General features: G+C 44.6%; 1 protein-coding gene across 3 annotated transcripts in view; it reads right to left on the bottom strand.

The window, feature by feature from the left end:
* Positions 1-18,123, bottom strand: part of ARMC8 (armadillo repeat containing 8) — a 57,901-nt gene extending 39,778 nt beyond the window's left edge. For 2 of the 3 annotated variants that reach the window (XM_048954785.1, XM_048954784.1), the window contains exons 1-3: positions 17,978-18,123; positions 15,863-15,939; positions 1,188-1,259 (exon numbers count right to left, since the gene is read on the bottom strand). In XM_048954785.1, the coding sequence (XP_048810742.1) occupies positions 1,188-1,259; positions 15,863-15,939; positions 17,978-18,022 (194 nt within the window). In that variant the 5' untranslated portion in view covers positions 18,023-18,123. The remainder of the gene's footprint in view (positions 1-1,187; positions 1,260-15,862; positions 15,940-17,977) is intronic. The other variant, XM_048954786.1, reaches the window with a different exon arrangement.
* Positions 18,124-20,642: the final 2,519 nt, after the last annotated feature.

The following is a 20,642-nucleotide window of genomic DNA, read 5'->3' on the forward strand; positions in this document are numbered from 1 at the left end:
GGCACAGAACAAGCAAAAAGAGGAAGCTCAATAAGAGCAAGAACACAAAGTCCTGTGCAATTTATGAAAAGGCAGATTCTAGATTTACAAGAGAGCCTCTTTTTTTTTTTTTTTTTTAATTGGAAGCAAAAGAATAAATAATAGTTAGAAGAATCTCTTGGGTCTGTTGTGGGGGGGAAAAAAAAAGGCATTCTTTAAAGTTTGCAAAAGTTCCATCCAATGCCCACTTCGATCTTCACACACCATGGGAAGTCTTCTCTTCACCACCCACTTGTTTTCAGTCAGAGCTGAAGATTGTCCAGCAGGTTTTGGAGAGCGGGTTTCCCCACAGCTAACTCCTAGGGAACTGCGGGGCTAGCCTTGGCACAAAACTTAATCTGTAAATGAAGACATTCCCTGGGAAAAAAATGAAATGCCAAGTGAGAAGAAGCTGCCTAAAGCAGGACAGTTGGGGGCCAAGTTGCCATTTAAGCAAGGATCACAGGTAGGTCCCATACTGCTGGCACAAGTAATGCAAGGCTCAGAGCTTTCCTCCTCTGCTGCTGCAAGTTGTAACTGAAAGCAAGGTGGAGGAGGAGAAGAGGTGTGAAATGAAAGCCTTAGTGAGCAATCCAGTAGCTGCAGTTATCTGTTGTATGTGTACTGCTAAAATCAGGGTCCAGAAATGGTTAACAACAGCTGAAGCAGTAATCCAGCAATAAAGCATGAACAAAACTTGTAAATCCTTTGGAGCAGGTGGAGAACAGAAGCAAATTATCTCTGATGTTTATTTATCATTTTAAATTATACTTGCAACAATCTTACACACTTTAACCTGTGAACTCACCAGACAATTGGCTGAAGAACAGGACTGAGATGCAACCACTTTCATCCATCTTTAATATTATTCAACGTTGAAAAATATACATATTTCATTCCTAAGCTGATAATGTTTGATTAAACATTAAAAAAAAAAGAAATCTCCAAAACTGCTTTAAGGAACCCTATGAAATTCTAAATTAAAAGCGTTACTCAACAGCCTGTGCTGTAATACATGAGATTAACACATATTTCAAGTCTCCCAGTTACATTAAAGAAACTATGCAGTCATCTACAATCAAATTAAAACAAAAAGGTGCCTGTGATCTAAGGATCACCATTCCAGACCTGTTGTGAGTCAGTGAAAAGGAGAGTAGCAAAGGACATACCTTGGAACTGCTCCCAAAACAATCAAGTTGGCTTTTTGTTTGTTGTTTCCAATTACAGCATTTTTCATATCTCTGTAAATCCAGAAAGAAAAACAAACCCTGGTAAATTATGCTGAGGTACTGAGGGCTTAAATCTATAGAATTTACTATTTCCATGAGGGCTGAGCAAATACTCTTTCACATCTCCATGCTTCACCTGCAGACTGTGCTTAAGGGCACAGTTTCCACAGCCCACAGATAAACACCCCAGAACTCCAGGATTCCATTACATCCCAGCTTACGCAAGCAAGCAAAAATCCCACACCATCTCACATGCACAGCAAACATGAAGAAGTTCTCATTACCGAGCAAAATTAGACAGTTTTTTGTGCCCATACATTCATTAGACTTCATAATAACAAAAACCACGCATCTGTATCTCAAAATCCAGGGAACAAAGTTGGAACAAAACCACTTCCCTGCCTGCACATTAGGGTAGGGTTAACTGCAATACAGGTGTTTGTACCACGGTAAGGAACAAAGGGAGCATTTTGGAAAGCCAACGCTGCTTCTGCACACTACCAAGTCCTACAGAAATGTGTGCTTTGCAACCTTAATGCTCAGAAATTTTCAGTACTAAATATTATACACCAAAAAACATCACCATTTTTTAAAGTGTCTCTCCCCCTATACGTGAATACACTGAACATATGTGAACATCCAGAGAATCTGAAAGAAAGCATTATGACTGGTTTTGGGAAATCAAGACCACACATTTCTAGGAAAGCTTCCAGCTGTATGGATTTTATAAAGCCAGGGTGAGAAGGCAGTTCAAATTAAGATAATTCTTTACCAACAAATCACAATGTTGCTAAAATAATAAATGTATGCACATAATTTGGGAACTTCAGTGGTTGCTTCACTCTGTGCCTGCAAAGACAATGGAGCAGATCCTCCTGGAAACTCCATTAAGGCACACACAAGACAAGGAGCTAATCCAGCACTGCAAGTGAAGCTCCAGCAAAGGCAGATCAAGCCTGACCAACCTGGTGGCCTTCAACAATGGACTGATGGCTTCATTAGACAAAGTAAGAGCAACTAATGTAATCTACCTGGATTTCTGCAAGGCCTTTGATAGAATCCCACATCACATCCTTCTCTCTAAATTGAAAAGAAATGGATTTGAAGGCTGGACTGACTATTTGGAGAACGAAGCACTGGCTGGATGGTTGCAGTCAGAACATAAGTCAGCAGCTCTACGTCCAGGTGCAGACAGGTGATGGGGGGTGTCCCTCAGGGGCCCATCTTGGGACCAGTGATCTTGAATATCCTTCTCAAAGACAGAGACAGTGGGATTGAGTACATCCTCAGCAAGTTTGCAGATGACACCAAGCCGAGTGGCGCAGTTGATAAAACAGAAGGAAGGGGTGGCATCCGAAGGGACCTGGACAGGCTTGAAAAGCAGGCCCGTGCAAACCTAGTAAGATTCAACACGGTGAGGTGGAAAGTGTTGCACTTGGGCTGGGGCAATCCCAGATACACCTACATATATGTCAACATATTAGGAAAAGAACTGATTGAGAGCCACCCTGCTGAGAGGACTGGGGAATCTTGGTGGACAAAAAGCTGTACATGAGCCAGCAGTGTGCTCTTGCAGCTTGGAACCTGGGCTGCATCAACAGAGGGGTTGACAGCACGGAGAGGGAGGGGATCATCCCTCTATGCTCTGTTCTCATGAGGCTCCATCTGCAGTATTGCATCCAGGCCTGGGGCCCCAGCACAAGAAAGACTTGGAGCTGTTGGAATGGGTCAGAGGAGGGCTAGGAGGGTGTTCAGAGGGCTGGAGAACATCTCCTAGGAAGGAAGGATGAGGAATTTGCATTTGTTTAGCTTAGAGAAGCAAAGATTCCAGGGAGAGTTCATTTCAGTATTTCAAAGGGAGCTTACAAACAGGAAGGAGATCAACTTTTTACATGTTCCAATTGTAACAGGACAAGGGGGAATGGTTTCAAACAAAAAGGGGGGAGGATTCAGATTAGATGTTAAGAGTAAAGGGTGGTGAGGTACTGGCACAGGATGTCCAGAGAAGCTGTGGATGCCTCATCCCTAAGGGTGTTCAAGGCCAGGTCTGATGCAGCCTGGAGCAACCTGCTCTAGTGGGTGGCAACCCTGCTACAGCAGAGAGGTTGAAGCTAGATGATCTTTAAGGTCCTTTCCAGTCCAATTCAACCCACTTTGTAATTCTGTGACTGTTGCACTATGACTCTGACTTGCTGTCTGCAAATTTTAAGAGATTTAGGGTAGCACAGTTGTTCCTGAAGAGCCACCTTGTTTTGCATGAACACACTACTAACACTTCTTACAGACTAAATTGGAAACTTCCACTGCAAGAAGGAGCTGACCCAAGTGTTCTACTTAATTCATTTGTTCCAAAAAACTTGATGAAGGCAGGCAGCATTTGGACTGGTGTAAACAGAGCCTTTATAAACCTCAATTAGTGAAAGGTAATTGACAGTTCTTCCTGAAGCATTTCTCCATGCGACTCGAGATTCTCCTGTGGCACCCATTTACATCACCACAGAATTGAACTTTAGGAATTATAAACAAGTGGAAGCATGGTAAATTCTTAAGTTTGGCTAGAGATACTGGAAAGGAAGCATTACTGAAAGCAGACTGAACTCCAAACAGCAGTCCAGCCTAACTCCTAAAACAGGTAGACATAGAAAGCTACTCAACTTGTCAAGTGAAACACTATTTCCTCAAGTCTGCTTCCAGCCCCTGGTTACACAAAGCTAAGCATCAGCAGAGAACATTGGACTACTATGTTACATCTCACATAAGCTTGGTGAATTTGTATCTCATGACAGGATACTGAGAAAAAATAGCAAAATCAGATGATTGGCAAAGCAGGAAACCCCCCAGAATTAAGGAATGCACTCAAAGGCTCCATTAAACTCAAACTGCACTCCAGTGGTTCTTATGCTAAAGATTTGATGCAAAGTGTCTTAGCTATTCCTCAAGACTTTTTAAAGAAGAGTACTTACAAAACAACTGCAGAAGCAACACGGTGGATGTTTGAAAGGAATTTCAGTGGTAGAACAGATGAGCTAAGTCCAAGTACTAAGCTGCTTGGGCCACACTAGGGCTACATACCTTGTAATCACTACTCAGCTCAAAGTCATCAGAAAGGCTGGCTGCATCATGTCACACATCCTCGAGAAGCAAAAGAGAAAGCACTTGCAAAGCACTCCAAAGAATCGTGAAGATGCACTGAACTGCCAAGCAATCTGCTTCTGGTGACATTTTAATGCCCTGCTCAGATGACTGGACACATCATTTCAGACACAAGTCTGAAATGACACAAGGGTCACAAGACCCTTTTGTGCCTCCTTGTAATGACTCCACAATAGAGCAGCTTGCTAACTCCATATTCATTTAATACATAATAAGTATTACCTATCAGAATTGGATTTGGGGTCCCTTTAAGAAGTGGCATGAAGACAGTCAAGCTCTATAATTTAGAGGTTTAGTGAGGTTACAGTCCCAGCACGAACAAGATCCAGATGAGTTTCTCCATCACAGCTCATCAAGTTCCTCAGAAAGGTCACGATGGGTAGACAAGAAACTGAGAAATTTGTCTGAGATATAAGAAAAATCCAACACAAGTTCAACAAGTTTGAACATAAAATTAAATATCTTCAAACTCATAACCAGACCTAAAACTGTCACACGTAGGGCTTGGAAAAGATCACCATGCTTGCATGTCTAGGTACTCCCAAGTTATGCATCTCTTCAAATTTGCTACTAATAGAAATGAGACTAGTTATATGGAAACAAACAAACAAACAGGAAGGTATGGAAACAAAAAATATTCCTAGCATGTTGTAATTCAAAGTTGAACAGTAGAATTGTATTTGGTTCATTATGCAAAATAATTATACGATTTCATTGTATGATTTATAGAGATTTTTCCAATCAAGAACTACTCCCCATAGAAAGTACAGAAGTGCTATGTATTATCTTGGTCTTTGAGGTCCTTGGAGAACCACGCAACCTGAAGCACCTGAGCATAATTCCCTGACATGAAAACATCATCTCCAGCAAGCTTGAACTCAAATGACTTCAGATCCAAGAAGATATGAGACTCGTCCAAGAAGAAAGAGTAATGAAGTTCCTAACCTTCAAAGTCAGGTAACTAAGAAACATCAGAGACGTGCAGTCCAAAACTGGATATCCAACTTTACTTTCAAGTATCATGCACACTGCTCCCACTTTTTACTATGAACAGGTCCTTGAAACGAAGAGGAAGGAAAGAGCAGCAGAAACAATTACAAAGAGAAGAGAATTTCAGAAGAACAAGTAGCCTGTGGTGCCTCTGGTGTGTGAACACCACGATGCAGAGGAGAAGGACATATAGACTTCCCAAAAGACTTGCAAGCCCTCAGGTAATTTCCCAATATGCTGTCAGGCAGCAGTAGAGCATGAGCAGCTTCAGAAGAAAAGAACATATGCGTGTAAGATCAGTGTTTAAGTCCCTGTTCCTCAGGAAGGCAGCTCTCCAACCCAATCCATTCTATGATTCCACGCAGAAAAAAAAAGCAAAAACCATGAAGTTTCCATACGAAGAAGCTGTAAGGTACTTCTGAGGTGGGGTTTCGTGTGCTCTTTCAAATCCTTTTTAATATTCTGTGTATCAAAACCTTATATCTTACATTCAAACTCATTTAATGAAATAATTTGCATTACAATTAATTTTAATGCATGGATTTAAAGTCTGATACATTATATATATGCCTACATTTTCTGCATGGAAAGAAAAATATGTATGTGAAAAATAGTCAAAAAGGATAAGTAGACTGCCAAAAATGTGAAGATGTCCCAACTAACCTCTTGTAAATGCTTCTTCCTTAAGTGCTACATCAGCTTTCTCCATCTCCTTCTGCTTTTTAAATCAATAGGAATGCAGCTGCATCAATTCAATCCTGTGATAATTCACTACAAAGTTATAAAGCTACACAGAAATTGAAAAAACAGAAATATTTATTTTCTGCTTCCAAACTGTTAAAAAGGGCAACAAAAGTCACCAGGTGAGGTTCATCAACACTAACAATCTCTTGGAACGCAGCAATGCAGAAAGAATCTGCTCCATTAATCCACCACAAACAGCAATTTAAGGAGCAGCCTATGCTAGCTTTGTGGGCGCACCCGTACAGAAAAACCATCTACAATATTTCAGGAGTATATGAAAAAATCATTTCCATCCAAATGCAGTTGGACAGAAGTTACAAAGTGAACTAATTTGCCAACGTTATATGAATGCGCTTTTGTTCTGATTTGTAAAGCCAGATATAACCCATTTGGGGCGAGCAAGAAGCAGTAACAAAGACCATAAAACAGGTGAGTACTGAGAAAATGAATGTTCTATTCAACACTTCATGAAGTTTACTCTCATTTGGGACTCTGAACTGGCGTGAGTTCACTTCCCAGATGAGAAAGAACAGAGCTCTAAAGCGTTTTTGTCAAGGCCTGATAGCAGCATCTCTTCTGCAAAAGAAATCATGTGAAAGCAACATCTTTACCCACATTTTTAAATACAGTTAATTGAGCACAAACAGAAGTAGGTTTTACAGTGTTATAGGAAGTCCTGGAAATCTCCTTCTAGCAGTGCAACACGACATAGCTTGGAACAAGCTAGAGTGACGTGATGAAGAACGACAGAGAGGATAAAATGAACAACCTCTGTATTTTCTCATCCTGTGTGTTCTGAAAACAGAGTAGGTAACCATATTTACAATGTTCCCACCCAGAGAAGAATATTCAACACGAGGTGAACAATCACAAAAGGAAAAATAATCCAAGAAAAGTCAAGCCAGCACATTTAGCTCTAATACAGAATAATTACAAAAGATTTTTAGAGGATTAAGTATGCAGGAGAAGCATCCAAGGCAATGTGTTCTGAGATCAGAACATTTATCTACCAAAAGCAGAGCATTTGTATGAAGCAGGACATCTGTCTGGTAGGGTTTTCAAACACCCAAAATGTAAATATCTAAAAGGCTGGAATATCTGTAGCAGATACAAGGAGACAGCTACAATAAAAACTGCCTGCTGCAAGCTCAGGACAGTTTCTAAGCTTCAGTATCACAGAAGCAAAACCCAACACGGGTGGACTTGAGTCAGAAACCCACTGTCAGGCTGAGGCTTTGACAACTGTACTTTCTCCAGCTGTCACCTTCTCTTCCTTTTCCCTTCTTCCTCCTCTCCCATTTCAATGGTCAAATGCAAAATAATCAACAGAAATTGATTACAAATTTTGCACGCTAAAATGCTCATGATTATTTCATCAATTAACGTCTACAGTACTACAGCTTGAATATCTGGTAAGTATCCATTAAAGCACTAAAAGCTCCTGACAAGTGCTGCATACCACCAAAATGAGCTGATTTTTTAAGGTAAGGATCAAGTTGAGAAGAGAGATTTCAATCTTTCTAATCTCAACTGAAAAAAAAAAAAAAAAGGTAATTTTATACTTTTACAGTAAAGAATGATATAGCATATAAATGCACTTACTGTTACTCAACTTCGTGTTTTAACACTCAGAAATGGTTACACAATTAACACAGCACAAACTAAACAAACCCAAGGAAACCTCAAATCCATGGTTGTTCCCAATCTCAATTCTGTACTGTCAGACACTGCACAAAATGAGAGTGCTGTAGAAAACAGGACGTGGCAGCACAGTTACAGCAATGCAGAACACAGATACTGCTAGAAGCCATCACTTCATCAGCCTTCTCCACATCACACCACAGAAAGCCTTGAACTCCTATCTAATGTATCCCATTGGAAGAGACAACTTACCTTGTCATGTTTTCTTGCCAATGAAAGGGCCACACAGAAAGGGGAGCTGTTCCAACGACCCACATCTATCATTAGAAATATCCATACCTTACTCCTCCTCTGAACTTATCTCAGTTTCCAGCACTTGTTGCCTTTGTGTGTGTGCCTGAAGTCTTCCCATCCAATTTTTGCTGCCAACAGAAGAGTCTAAACCCAGTCAACTCACCTGTCTACAAAAGGCTAGAATCATTTGAGCACCTTTGCCTCGTTTCAACTTACCTTCCTTTCAGATCTCTACGTTCACTGACAAACCAGGAGATGCTGCTTTTCCTACCTCTCAACTACGTTTTCTTGTCTCATCCTTTGTGCTGGCTCTGGCAATTGTGCTCCAAAGTGGATGAGAGCACTAATGAACTGAAAAATTGCCTACTCAACCTTGAGAATGACACATCTCACATTTCATGTGCTTGAGGTCAGCAGCGGATGAGAGCTCAGCCAGCTTTTTTAGATCAACTTTTTAAATAGAAGAACCACCACAGAAGCTATGTTCAGTGCTCCCTATCACCAGCATTTCAGCTTTGGAGCACAACTCCTCTGCTTAAACTAAGTTGCAACAGTAAAGAATGATCTGAAGAGACGTGGGGAAAAACAGTTGCACCTGAACAAGGACTCCTTGAAACAGATGTTCTATTCTGTGAGGGAGAAAGGCTACAAGACTACCAGAGAAGTCTTCAAACACATGACCCAAAGCATCCAACACATACAGTCACTCTGTTCCTTCTCCCATTTTGAAACCACTATTCATTATCAAAATAATGTTGTCTGCCACAAATCATTCCAACAGAGAAAACTCAGGATTCATTCAGTGCAGGAAAATATTTCAGAACGGCCTTCAAGCCCCTGCTTACCTATTCCCAGATAAGTGCACATTAACATTGTACCACACTGTCCCCATTAGCTTAGGCCAGCAATCACCAAAAGATCAACAGAATCTGTTCACTTGACATGGCTACTATTCATTAGCTGGTAACTTCACACCTTTCCTGCATTGAAGCATGGCCTCAATTTTCAGCTCCATCAGCTGACTGAGTGCACTGGCCTCCATACGCATTGGGCATGCTTCCATTTCCTTTCCTTTTTCCTTTTCCATTTTCCTTTCCACGAGAGACAGTAAGTACTCACTAAAACAAAACAAATTGACCGTTTACCAATACTCTAACTTCCCCATTCTATGTCTGGGAACAGACATTTCAGACAACACAGGTTGGAAGCACGTTTGTAACTTCTCCAGCCAGCCCTCCCGCTACCTTTCCTTCCCCAACGGAGGCAAAAAGAAATCCCAATGCATTTCAATCATCAAGTGAGCACTAACAAAACAGCATACATACTAAAACCATTTTAATCAGCTGGTAGACAAATTTATGTAAATGGAGTTCTATCCTCCGGATGTTGCTGGAAATGTTGACCTCTAACAAGGAGATAACCTGAAAGAACAGTTCTGTGCTGCAAACTGGAAATGAGCTTGTTTTGAAAGGAAACTATTTTTAAATGCTGACTGATCAATATGAACCACAATCTTAGAACAAAAATCCCATACCAAATATTAAGCATCACAAACGCAGTAGCACTGCTGTTTTATGGCACACGCTCCTCTCAAGCCCAAATTATACCTGACTCTTAACTCCCCTACACACCCAAAGGGCACAGTGTGACTATTTCTCCCTACTCTGCCTATTTCTCTCTCTTACAACCATCCCTCCTCTGCAGTTGTCTAGCAGATTTCTAACAAGTTAAAATCTGAATGACCTAAGCATTCAACTACTGTGCTGAGCCTAAAGTTTGCCACTCAGAACCTGTGTGAACAATACTCGAGTGCCTCCTGCTCTCCAGCTACACCAGTCTGCCTGATGAAAGATGCCTATCCCCTTATCCTGCTTTCAGCCTGCAGCATCACTGTGACAATACTGCACCTCAGACGTTGGCATCTAGAGAGCAGTTTGGAGAAGAAGAGTTCCATGCCCTGACAGCAGTGTTGAAACAGATCTAATAATTGTCAGTGCTGTGAGTGGCAATGGCAAGCTTTGAAACGTTGAACAACCCTCTTAGTCTGATTACTTCCAGCCAAATGCAACAGGCATACTTAATTTCCTATAATTCAGTCCACCTCCAGTGTTTAGACCAGGAGTTACATAATTTATTAGAAAACTTCAGTGCTATGCTTTTGTACCTTCTGTTGTAAAGCAAGTGCAAATGGGCAAAAAAATTCTAAGATAGAAGTCTTCATTATAGCTTCATTTCTTCCCTACATATCTACATTATATTTCCTCCTGACTCTACAAAAGCTATCATATTGAAACCCCATCTTCCCACAACACAACTTCATTCCCAAACAACGTTTGAGGTGCTTTCATTTTCAGCCTCCACCACTCTGAAAAACTTGCCTACCTATTGCATTCCCCAGCCTGCCTCCTGAAGGGGAACACTGAAACAGAGCACTGCTCCCAGCTCCCTCTCACCTAAACACGCTCAAACTTCCCTGCCAGATTCCACAACCTAAAGAACAGGCATTCCAGACCACAGAGACCCTATCCTGCAGCTCAAGAACTGCAGCACCAGGAAAGTCAGGAACCTCTTCTCTCAGCATGTGAATGATGCTAAACAAAAACACTTTAAAGATTACACAACTTGTAGATGAAAGCCCTGAGCTGAAGAATGACAGCTGAAAGTTTCACACTGTATTTGAAAGAGCATCTATTTGTCACAGAGTACCACACCAAGTAGGTCAAGTGATGGACTGAAAATGCATGGAGGCAAAGCATAACAGGAACAAGCCTCTAAAAGCTCATGTGCTCTCACAGAGTCTTTCAGGTGAAAACTGAAGCAAGGATGTACGCAAAGAATAAAACATGACTCCTGCAGAAAACTCAAGTCCAGAATTGCCCAATGAGAGGTGGCAAATGTGACTGGGTGTAATTTGGATGTGCTGTTCATCTCACAGAATGACAGGGCAGTAAGAATGAGAGGCAGAAGCAGGCTCTGGGCACCAGGCTGATGGGCTTATTGGTGTCCCATTGGAGATGGAATTCCTTCTCTTCCCACCCCACGAAGCTGCCGTTCCCATTTCACAAAGCTTTCCCTGCAGGCATATGTGATTATTTTACAGTCTGGAACACTTTTTCAATACCAAGAATAAATAAATGAAAAAGATGGCTGTAATAAACACAGTTTGAGGTGTTCCAAATAATTTCAAAGCAACTGCCACAGGAGATGCAAGATAGGTCCCACAAGAGCAGCGTTACTACTTAAAATAGAAGCTCTTTTTTCCTGGTCTGTGACTGCCTTCTGCTACCTTCTGTTTGAAGAAGGCAGAATCATCCTCATCCAAACACAAGCACAGTGCACTGCCCTGCAGAGGAGCTTTTAACACATAACTGATTTTCCATACCAAGACTTAGGCTAGGTTAACCCAACTACATTTTGGTTGTACCAAAATATCATTTTCACAGTCTTCAAAACACCAAGTATAACAATTAAACACCGTCAGCCTAAGCCTGTAGGGACCCCAAAAGATTCAAAGGGTTCTGATCCACAACCAACCCCTGCACATCCGTATCAAAAACACATTCTCAGACACTCAAAATCATACTGCATGGGAAACATATATATAGCAAATTAAATCATAGAATCACAGAATGGCCTGGGTTGCAAAGGAGCACAGTGCTCATCCGGTTCCAACCCCCTGCTGTGTGCAGGTCACCAACCAGCAGACCAGGCTGCCCAGAGCCACATCCAGCCTGGCCTTGGATGCCTGCAGGGATGGGGCATCCACGGCCTCCTTGGGCAACCTGTTCCAGTGCCTCACCACCCTCTGGGTGTAAACATACCGCATAGATCTGTACCACTATTCCCCCCTCCAGAGCACTGCACATGGCTACCAGGGAAAAAGGAAGATACTGCAAAGTTCTTCAGCACCCAGCACTACTCCTATAGGACAATTCCTTCACTTTCCTGAGAAATAAAATGCTCATGCAAGTTTGGAAAATGTTTGTCTGGCAACTCCAGCTGCTGGGGTTAAGCACATCCAAAAAGGATAGGCACAGCAGGAGCATGGGAATCCTCGGCACACCACCATGACTATTTACAAGCCTTACAAAATGACACCCTATGATTGCTAAGGGGAACAGCCTGATGAGAAACAGTTGGGACCCTGAATAAGCCAGATTTCTCAGAGAGAATTCTCCTTTCAAAATCAGCCACTGAGATGGCATTTACATCACTCCCTAAGATGACAGATTGCCTCTTTGAAGACATCACACTAACTGTAAGCATGACAAAACATTTCTCAAACATGTCTCTGACCAGCAAAGGAATCAGCGGACAGAAATAGGCATCAGTCTTGCATTTGAACAAAGTTTGACCCTGAGATTAAGAGTGGGTGAAAACCAGATGGTAGTCTAAAATGCTGCCGCACAGCAAAGCATTGGATGGAGCTCTTCAAACAACACAGAAATTTACAGAGCTGTCCACATTCTGTTCCTCTGCCAACAATGACAGAGTATTGAAGAGAACATCTGAGAGAACACAGTCTTTAATCACTTAGAACATCAGCTCGGGGCTGTCTATGGATTCCCAACATTAAATACGTTCAGTATCTGCTCACCTGACATTATAGCTGACCTTGCCAAATGCAGGCAAAGCGTATCTGAGGAGATGTGAACTGTAGGGCAGTAACATAGAAGATTAAAGGTTTAGAAGAGCACTTAAGCAGACACAAAGCAAACCTGTAAGACCTCTCAAGCATAAGCATGGACTCAATGTACAGCTCATGTTTACAGAAGGAAACTACAACCTTAAGTTTCCTCATTTATAAAGGTGAATGCACACACTTCCACACAGATGTGGATATGCAGAAATGGGCCTTGCACATTTTCAACAGTTCTGCACCAGCTACAGAAGATGGCTGTATAGTCAGCCTTGCAACAAATCCCAAAATTCCAAATCCTGAACTGAAGTCACCAATTTACAGGCAGATGTGCACAGTTCTCTCCTTCCAAACTATGAATACCAAGGTGAAAGTAATAGAAATGATCCAAACAAAAGTTCCATGTAAAACTGGACCATGGTTTCTCGCTTCTCCCACAAAGAGGAAAACCAAAAAGCCCCTGGCCAGGCAGGACTTTGCTGTGTGGGCAAAAGGCAGTTCTGAACATTACCTCTCTGACAACTCATGGGAAAAAAAGAGATGACATTTGGTGGTTTGTACACCTTCAGAATATCTAATTACAAGCTTTCTCCATTTACAAGACCACAACTGGATTGGCATGATTTTCAAGTCCAGGAAGCATTTAGCTGAATTTTACCTTTATCAAACCTCATTCAGAAGCTGCTTTTCATTAAAATATAAAAGGATGCAATTAAAAGAAAGCCCCAAGCCCAGGTTACTCATTCAAGTTTCTTTAATAGCATATGAAGAACAGAGCTACTGTAACTGAAGACAATCTGCAGAAACAAAGCCTCTTAAGACAGCCCTTTCCGATCCTTGATATTCATACAGCCCCATCAATCAAAATAAAAATCTAGGTCATCCATACTTTCAGCCAGGAAGGAGGAGGGGAAAAAAAGCAGCACATCTTAGGAGCCAAAGATTTTCAGTGAATTCCACAGAATACTTGGTAGAGTTTCTGAAACACGCCTATTCCACCCCTACACCCTTTTCCACCTCACCTCACCCCCCCATATCAGTTAATTCCAACTTCAACACATTTTCTGATACTGCAGGGCAAAGGAAGAAGGACAAAGCTGTATTATTCTGCCCAACAAGAATCTCAGACTGAGGCTTTTTTATACCTTCAATTGGACTGTATCACAGCCATCCAATAATTGGAAAATAAACCCATCACAAAGGATTTGTTTAACATCAAGAAAGATGTACTCTCAGGAACAGGTTTTTAATCAGTCACTAACTTACCTTACCAACCAGATCTGCCCTGTGATTGTTTTCCCCTGCACTCCTCAGAAGCACTTGTCCTGTCAGATGTGTAGCTTTAAAAGGTCTAAGGGAAGATAACTTCAGCATAAATTCCTTCAGCAGTTTCTAAGCAGTTATTTGAACCTCTACAGCACTGAGCCATTCTTAAAAGGACAGATCTTCCATCCCCTCCTTACAATCTCACAATATTTGTTTGAGAAGAAATGGCTCCTGTACAAAGCTCAGCCTCAAAGACACTGGCTGGTGGTCTTCACAGTACCAAAAGGCAAAGAACATATCACAACAGACACATCCAGCTACTGAAGAAGAAGGAAGAGCTGAACAAGCTGTGTGATCAGAGACTGGATGCAAGCTTAGAGAACTTCGTGACACAGAGCAGCATAACATCTTCTATATTGGAAAGTGGACACCAAACTAGCATCCAGTAAAGAAAGCTATTGTGAAATAAACTGGTATTTTGCTGTCTTTAAATGGACAGATTATAAACTAACTGGAGAAGCCCAGCAAGATAGTTTCCCTGAGCAATCAATTTTATTCCAGATCTCAGAAAAACCAAAAGGCAGCTCAGCATAAAATTCACTGTCATGCACAGACAACAGAAAGAATTTCAAATGCTAGCTAAGACAAATCGATTGCCCAAGACTTTTGGTTCTGGACAACCACTGCAAAAGATGAAAATAACACTCCAAAAGAGAGGGGAAGGGATCCCAATGCTTGTGGCTTCCAGTTAATAGAAGAAAGCAGAGCGGGCAGGGCACACCACCCCATGCTCAAGCACTTCCAAGGAGGTTCAGCCAGCCCACATGGGCCTATGGAAACATTCTCACCCCTGAGACCATCCAACCCAGCTTCCTGAGCAAAGGAGTAAGAACAGGGGGTATAAGAAATGCCAGACTCTTCTACAGGGAATAGCTGAGGGCCCAAGAATGTGTACACTAATGTACCAGAAGTTTTTGTACAGGAGAGTGTATTTCAGCAAATAAAGTTTTCAAGACATTTATATAAACACCTGCTTTGGTTCTCATGCATTTCAGGGGAAAAGTAATGCTGATAAGTTGTCCATCCTATCCCCAGGACATCTTCCTGAATACTTTTTTTTTTTTTAATCTACTACTGGAAACACCTCAGGTTGTCCTAAATGACACAACCAGCAGTCCTGGCTTTGTGATCCTCTCCATTCTGACGTTTTGCCAGTCAGCCACAGCAAGCAAGCTGCAGACAAGGCCCAATGTCAGCAAAGTCAGACATGGGAAGGGACCTGCTGTGTGATTACAACAGAGAGTGCATAGCCCAAAACCAGCAAGGAAACAGACCTCTGTATCAGCTCTACTACCCGTTCAGCAGGGCAAAACTTCTACTTGATCTTTCCATCATTCCCACTGTCATTAGCATGCAACACTGAAATATAATTTGCATCACAATTTATTTCTATGGAAGTATTTTCTGTCTATTTGCAAATCCCTTCATTTTGACAGAAGCCATGCATCAGAAAAAATCAACACTCAGGCGTAGCAGCAGGGGAAAACAAAAGAGGCAGGTGTGATGACTTGGCAGAGGACAAGAAGAGAGCAAGAGGAAAGTAGATTTGTAAGAGAATCAGGAGGTAGCCTAAAGGAAGAAATGGATTATAAACTTTTCTTGAATGTTTGCTGAACGTTTTAGCCTCACTGCTGCCAAGTGGGAGGCTGGCTATACGCACCACAAAGTAACAGGGTGTTCAGCCAGTGCTACCATGTATGTTTTAAAATCCCCAACAAGATTTCTCTAAAGAGACAGAGCTTCTCCCCCCAACTGCCAGTGCTGGCAGGACTGCAGCTAACCCAGCTTACACTCACTCAACAGCCCCAAAGCCTTTCAGATAACTTACATGACACCTTGCAGGACTTTCTGGGGATCCAGGTCAAACAATCTGTCGACGTAGTGGCGGCTGCTGGCTGTTACCTCCTGCAGAGGGAAAAAGAGGATTGTTTTTTAAATACTTTTGATCAATTCATATAATGGCTGTTAAACAGGAATAACTAAAGCAACAGCAAGTCTGTTGCTTGTCAAAACCTACCAGGCAAGATAGCAGCAAAACCACAGGATCATATTCAAATGTGCAGTATGTTACTGCTGGGCAACATCTGCACAAAGAATTAACCCTGTGTTTAAGTGTGAGTTAAAGAATAAGATGTACTTAACGTGGGTAGCAGCACATTACAAGCCAAAGCATGTTAACGGAGTGCTGCCAGGTGCCTGTATGGTTACCAACAGGACACACAAAAAAGGTCAGATATATTTCAGATATCAGTACTACCTTCAATTGCCATTTTATTGTGTCAATTACTACACAGAAAAAAAAAAAAAAGAAAGAAAAAAAACCAACCATGAATTCCTGCAAGAAACACTTGCTAAGAGCTGTTACTGTTGCTCAAGAACCATGCTGACAAACAAGCTCTTGAAGAGAAGGAAGCTCCTATTGAGACATCTCACTGCAGGACGCCTTATCACCTTTACCTACTGCAGAAAACAGTCACCTGACAGACCTGCTGCTGTCCCACACAACCTCAGTGGGGCAGCAGCACAATGTTCTCCATGACAGTCCCATCCCTACTGTATTAGACAAAGTGAGCTCTCATCTCAGCAAGAGGACATGCTTGCAAGCCAAACACTTGTGCACCAATGACTTATTCTCTTTGAGAAGATCCAAAGTTGGAGATGGAAAGCATTCCAAAAAACATGGGTGGGAAAGGGGAAGGTAATTTTCCCTCTGGGTTCTCACAAACACGTGACAGAATGTATTTCCATTATCTCACTTTTTTTTTTTTTCTATTCTGCCAACTCAACATTTTGTTATACTCTTCCCATTTTTTCCTTAACAGTTTTCCTTGAAAGAAGTTATAAAGGAACTACAAACACTCCATTGCTTTGCAAGCATCCACTCTTGGCTAAACCTGTGCCTCTTTTCTTGGAAACAGCAGAACTGGCAGCAGCATGCTGGGGTCTCACAGAAGTCTGAAAGGAGAGCCTGGAGGCTGCAGGAGCCCTCAGCCTGCAGATAACTTCAATTATGCTGTGTAAATCCTACAGGCGAGTCCACAGGTAAGTTGTTCCTATTTATGGTCTGATTTTTGGGTGGTGCTGCGTGGAGTCAGAAGTTGGACTTGATGACCCCTATGGGCCCTTTCCAGTTTGGGATTTCCATGATCCTCCACATAGCGAAGACAATATTTTTGAGAACAACAGGGAACTTCCATCTGCCCGCTCCATATACTTTTATGTAGAGACATTCTGGATTCTGGAGATCCCTCTGCCTTCCATTTCTAAAACACCCTGGTTTATCGGCTGGGGGGACCTCACTTATAACCTGGGGCTACAACGAGCACAAGGGCGTTCATACCAAGGCCATCAAGTCCTCCGGGCGGGACCCCAAAAAAAAACAAAAAAAAAAAGAACGCTTTCCCAACACCATCATTTTCGCGGGGTTCTCGCTTAGCAAGAAACGCTACGCCGGACAAACAGAGCGGGCCGCTCTCGGCACGGAGGTGAACGCGCCGTTCCGCAGCGGCAGCGCCCCGCCCGCCCCCTCCCCGCACGGCCCGGGCAGCCCCGCCGCGTGGGGGCGGGCAGGGCCAGGCGGGGTTGGCCGCAACCCGCCGAGCGCCGCCGCGCGGTACCGCCGGAGGAAAGGGGCGGAGGGGAGGCGAAGGTGGGGGGGACGCGCCGAGCGACCCGCGAGGTGCCGAGCCGCCGACGCGGAGAGGAGAGCCCCGCGCGGGGAGAAGTCGTCGGGACGGGGCGCGCGGGGGAGCGGCCGCACAACCGCCTCGCAGCGCGGCCCGGCCCGCGCCCCCCGGCGCCGCACAAAGCGCCGGGTCTGGTGCCTGGCTCTCTCCGCCGCTCGCGCGGCCCGAGGTCGGGCCCGGCCCCGCGGCGGGCGGCCGCCTCCCCGCCCCAGCTCCGAAGGCCCCCGCCGGCCGCGCCGAGGGGCCGCGGCACTCACCGAGAGAACGCTCATGCGGAGCGGCGCCTCCAGCACGCACGCCATCTTGGCGGACGCAGCCGCACCAACAGCTCCGCCGGCGGCGCCCTCACGCGCGCGCCGCCGCTACCGCCGCCGCCGGGCACGGCCTCATCGCGGGGCGCTGCGCCGCCGAGCGGGCTGGGGGGGGTGCGCGGTGGGCGGAGCGCCGCGGCCTCGCGGGCGGCGAATCGGCCGATGCCGAAACTCCGCTGCTTGCCGCCGGCCCGCCGCCGCGGCGCGTGCGCGATAGGCTCGGCGCGCGGCGCACGCGCGCGCCGCCACCGCCCCGTTGCGGCCTTAACCCCGCCCGTGCGAAGAGCCCTGCGGCGCGCTTAACGCCAGCCGTGCGGCGCTCCTCCCGCCGTTCCCTCTCTGGGGCTGAAGCAGGAGGGGGGATTCCTTTCCGGTTGGGTCGACCGCTGGGTGTTTGCCCTAACGCTTCTCTTAAAGCGCTCTGCGTCTTAGGAACTGACTGAGCCGCGTTAGTTTTCCCCAGCTTTTTACGTGCTTTCGTGGAGTACTTGGTCTTCACGCATCCAACTGACAGCTAGAAATGCCAGCTACGCGTACGAGGCTGCCACGCAGGGCATGGAGCTGCTGTGGGTCGTGCTAGAAAAAATACGTGTTAATTACATTTACATCTGCACTCTGCTCGGTGGATGCTATTATGCTTCATTTAAAGAGAGAGAGAAACAGGATGGTTTGGGTTGGAAGGACCTTTCAGATCACCCGGTTCCACCCCCTGCTGTAGGCAGGGACACCTCCCATAGCCCGGGTTGCTCACAGCCCCATCCAGCCTGGCCTGGAGTGCTCCCAGAGAGGGGGCATCCACAGCCTCCCTGGGCAACCTGTTCCAGTGTCTCACCACCACTTCTTCCTAATATCTAGTCTAAATCTCCCCTCATCCTGTCACTACCTGCCCTTATAAAAAGTTCCTCCCATCTTTCCTGTAGGTCCCTTCAGATCCTGGAAGGCTGCTGTAAGGTCTCCTTGGAGCCTTCTGTAGGCTGAAGAGCCCCAACTCTCTCAGCCTGTCCCATAAGGGAGGTCCTCCAGCTCTCTGATCATCTTCATGGCCCATTTCTAGACCTGCTCCAACAGCTTCACATCCCTCTGCTACTGGGCCTACAGAAGTAGACGCAGTGCCCAAGGTGGGGTCCCACGAGCGCAGAGTAGAAGGGCAGAATCACCTCCCTCAGCCTGCTGGTCATGCTTCTTTTGATGTGACCCAGGATACAACTGGCCTTCTGGGCTGCAAGTGGACAGTGCTGGCTCATGTTGAATCTCTTATCAACTGAAACTCCCTAATCCTTCTCCTCAGGGCTGCTCTCAAGCCATTCTCTGCCCAACCTGTATCTGTGCTTGGGACTGCCCTGACCCACCAGCAGGACGTTGCACTTGGCCCTGGTGAACTTCACAAGGTTGGCATAGGCCCACCTCTCAAGCCTGTCCAGGTCCTTCTGGATAGCATCCCTTCACTCCAGTGAGTGTCAGTTGCACCACTCAGCTTGGTATCAGCTGCAAACTTGCTGAGGATGCACTCAATCCCACTGTCCATGTGGCCTACAAAGATGCTAAATAGCACCACTCCCAACACTGATCCCTGAGGAACACCACCTGTCATATGCCTCCACTCGGCCTTTGAGCCATTGACCGCAACCCTCTGAGTGCAACCATCCAGCCAATTCCCTATCCAACAAGTGGTCCATTCATCCAAGCCATTTTCCCTCAATTTGGCAACCAGGATTTCATGTGGTGTAAAGCATTTGACGCTGTCCAAGTCCAGGTAGATGTCATCAGCTACTTTTCCTTTATACACTGATAATGTAACTTCATCATAAAAGGCCACCAAGTTTGTCAGGCACAACTTGCCCTTGGTAAAGCCATGTTGGTTAATTACCACCACTCACTTTGTCTTTATTTTCCACATGCCTTAGTAGTGTCTTCAGGAGGATCTGCTCCCCAGGCACAGGGGTGACACTGACTGGCCTGTAGTTCCCTGGACCTTTTTTTTTTTTTCCCCTTCTTGAAAATGGGGGTTGTTTCCCCTTTTCCAGTCAGTGGGAACTTCTCCAGGCTGCCATGACTTTTCAGATATGATGGATAGCAGCCTGGCAACTTCATCCACCAGTTCCCTCCGAACCCGTGGATATATCTCATCAGATCCCACGAACTTCTGCACCTTCAGGTTCTTTAGATGGTCTCAAACCTGATCTTCACTTACAGTGGGCAGATCTACCTTCTTAAAGTTCTTACCATTGGTTTCTGCAACCCAGGCAGTGTGGCTTAAGTCCTTGCCAGTGAAGACTGAGGCAAAGAAGCCATTGAACACCTCAGCCTTCTCTGTATCCCTCATGACCAGATCTTCAGTTTCCTTCCAGAGAGGGCTCACTTATTCCCTGACCTTCTTTTTATCACTTGTAAACTTGTAGAATTTCTTCTTGTTCCCCTTCATGTCCCTGGATGGATTGAATTCTGTTTGGGTTTTGGCTTTCCTAACCTGATCTCTGGCTGCTCAGACAACTTATTTGTAGTCCTCCCAGGAAACCTGTTCCTGCTTCCACTCCCTACAGATTTATTTTTTGTTTGAGCTCAAGCAAGTCCAGGAGCATCTTTGTTGATCCACTGAGGCCTCCAGCCATTC

The sequence above is a fragment of the Lagopus muta genome, chromosome 9 (assembly GCF_023343835.1).
Source record: "Lagopus muta isolate bLagMut1 chromosome 9, bLagMut1 primary, whole genome shotgun sequence".
Classification (NCBI taxonomy): Eukaryota; Metazoa; Chordata; class Aves; order Galliformes; family Phasianidae; genus Lagopus; species Lagopus muta.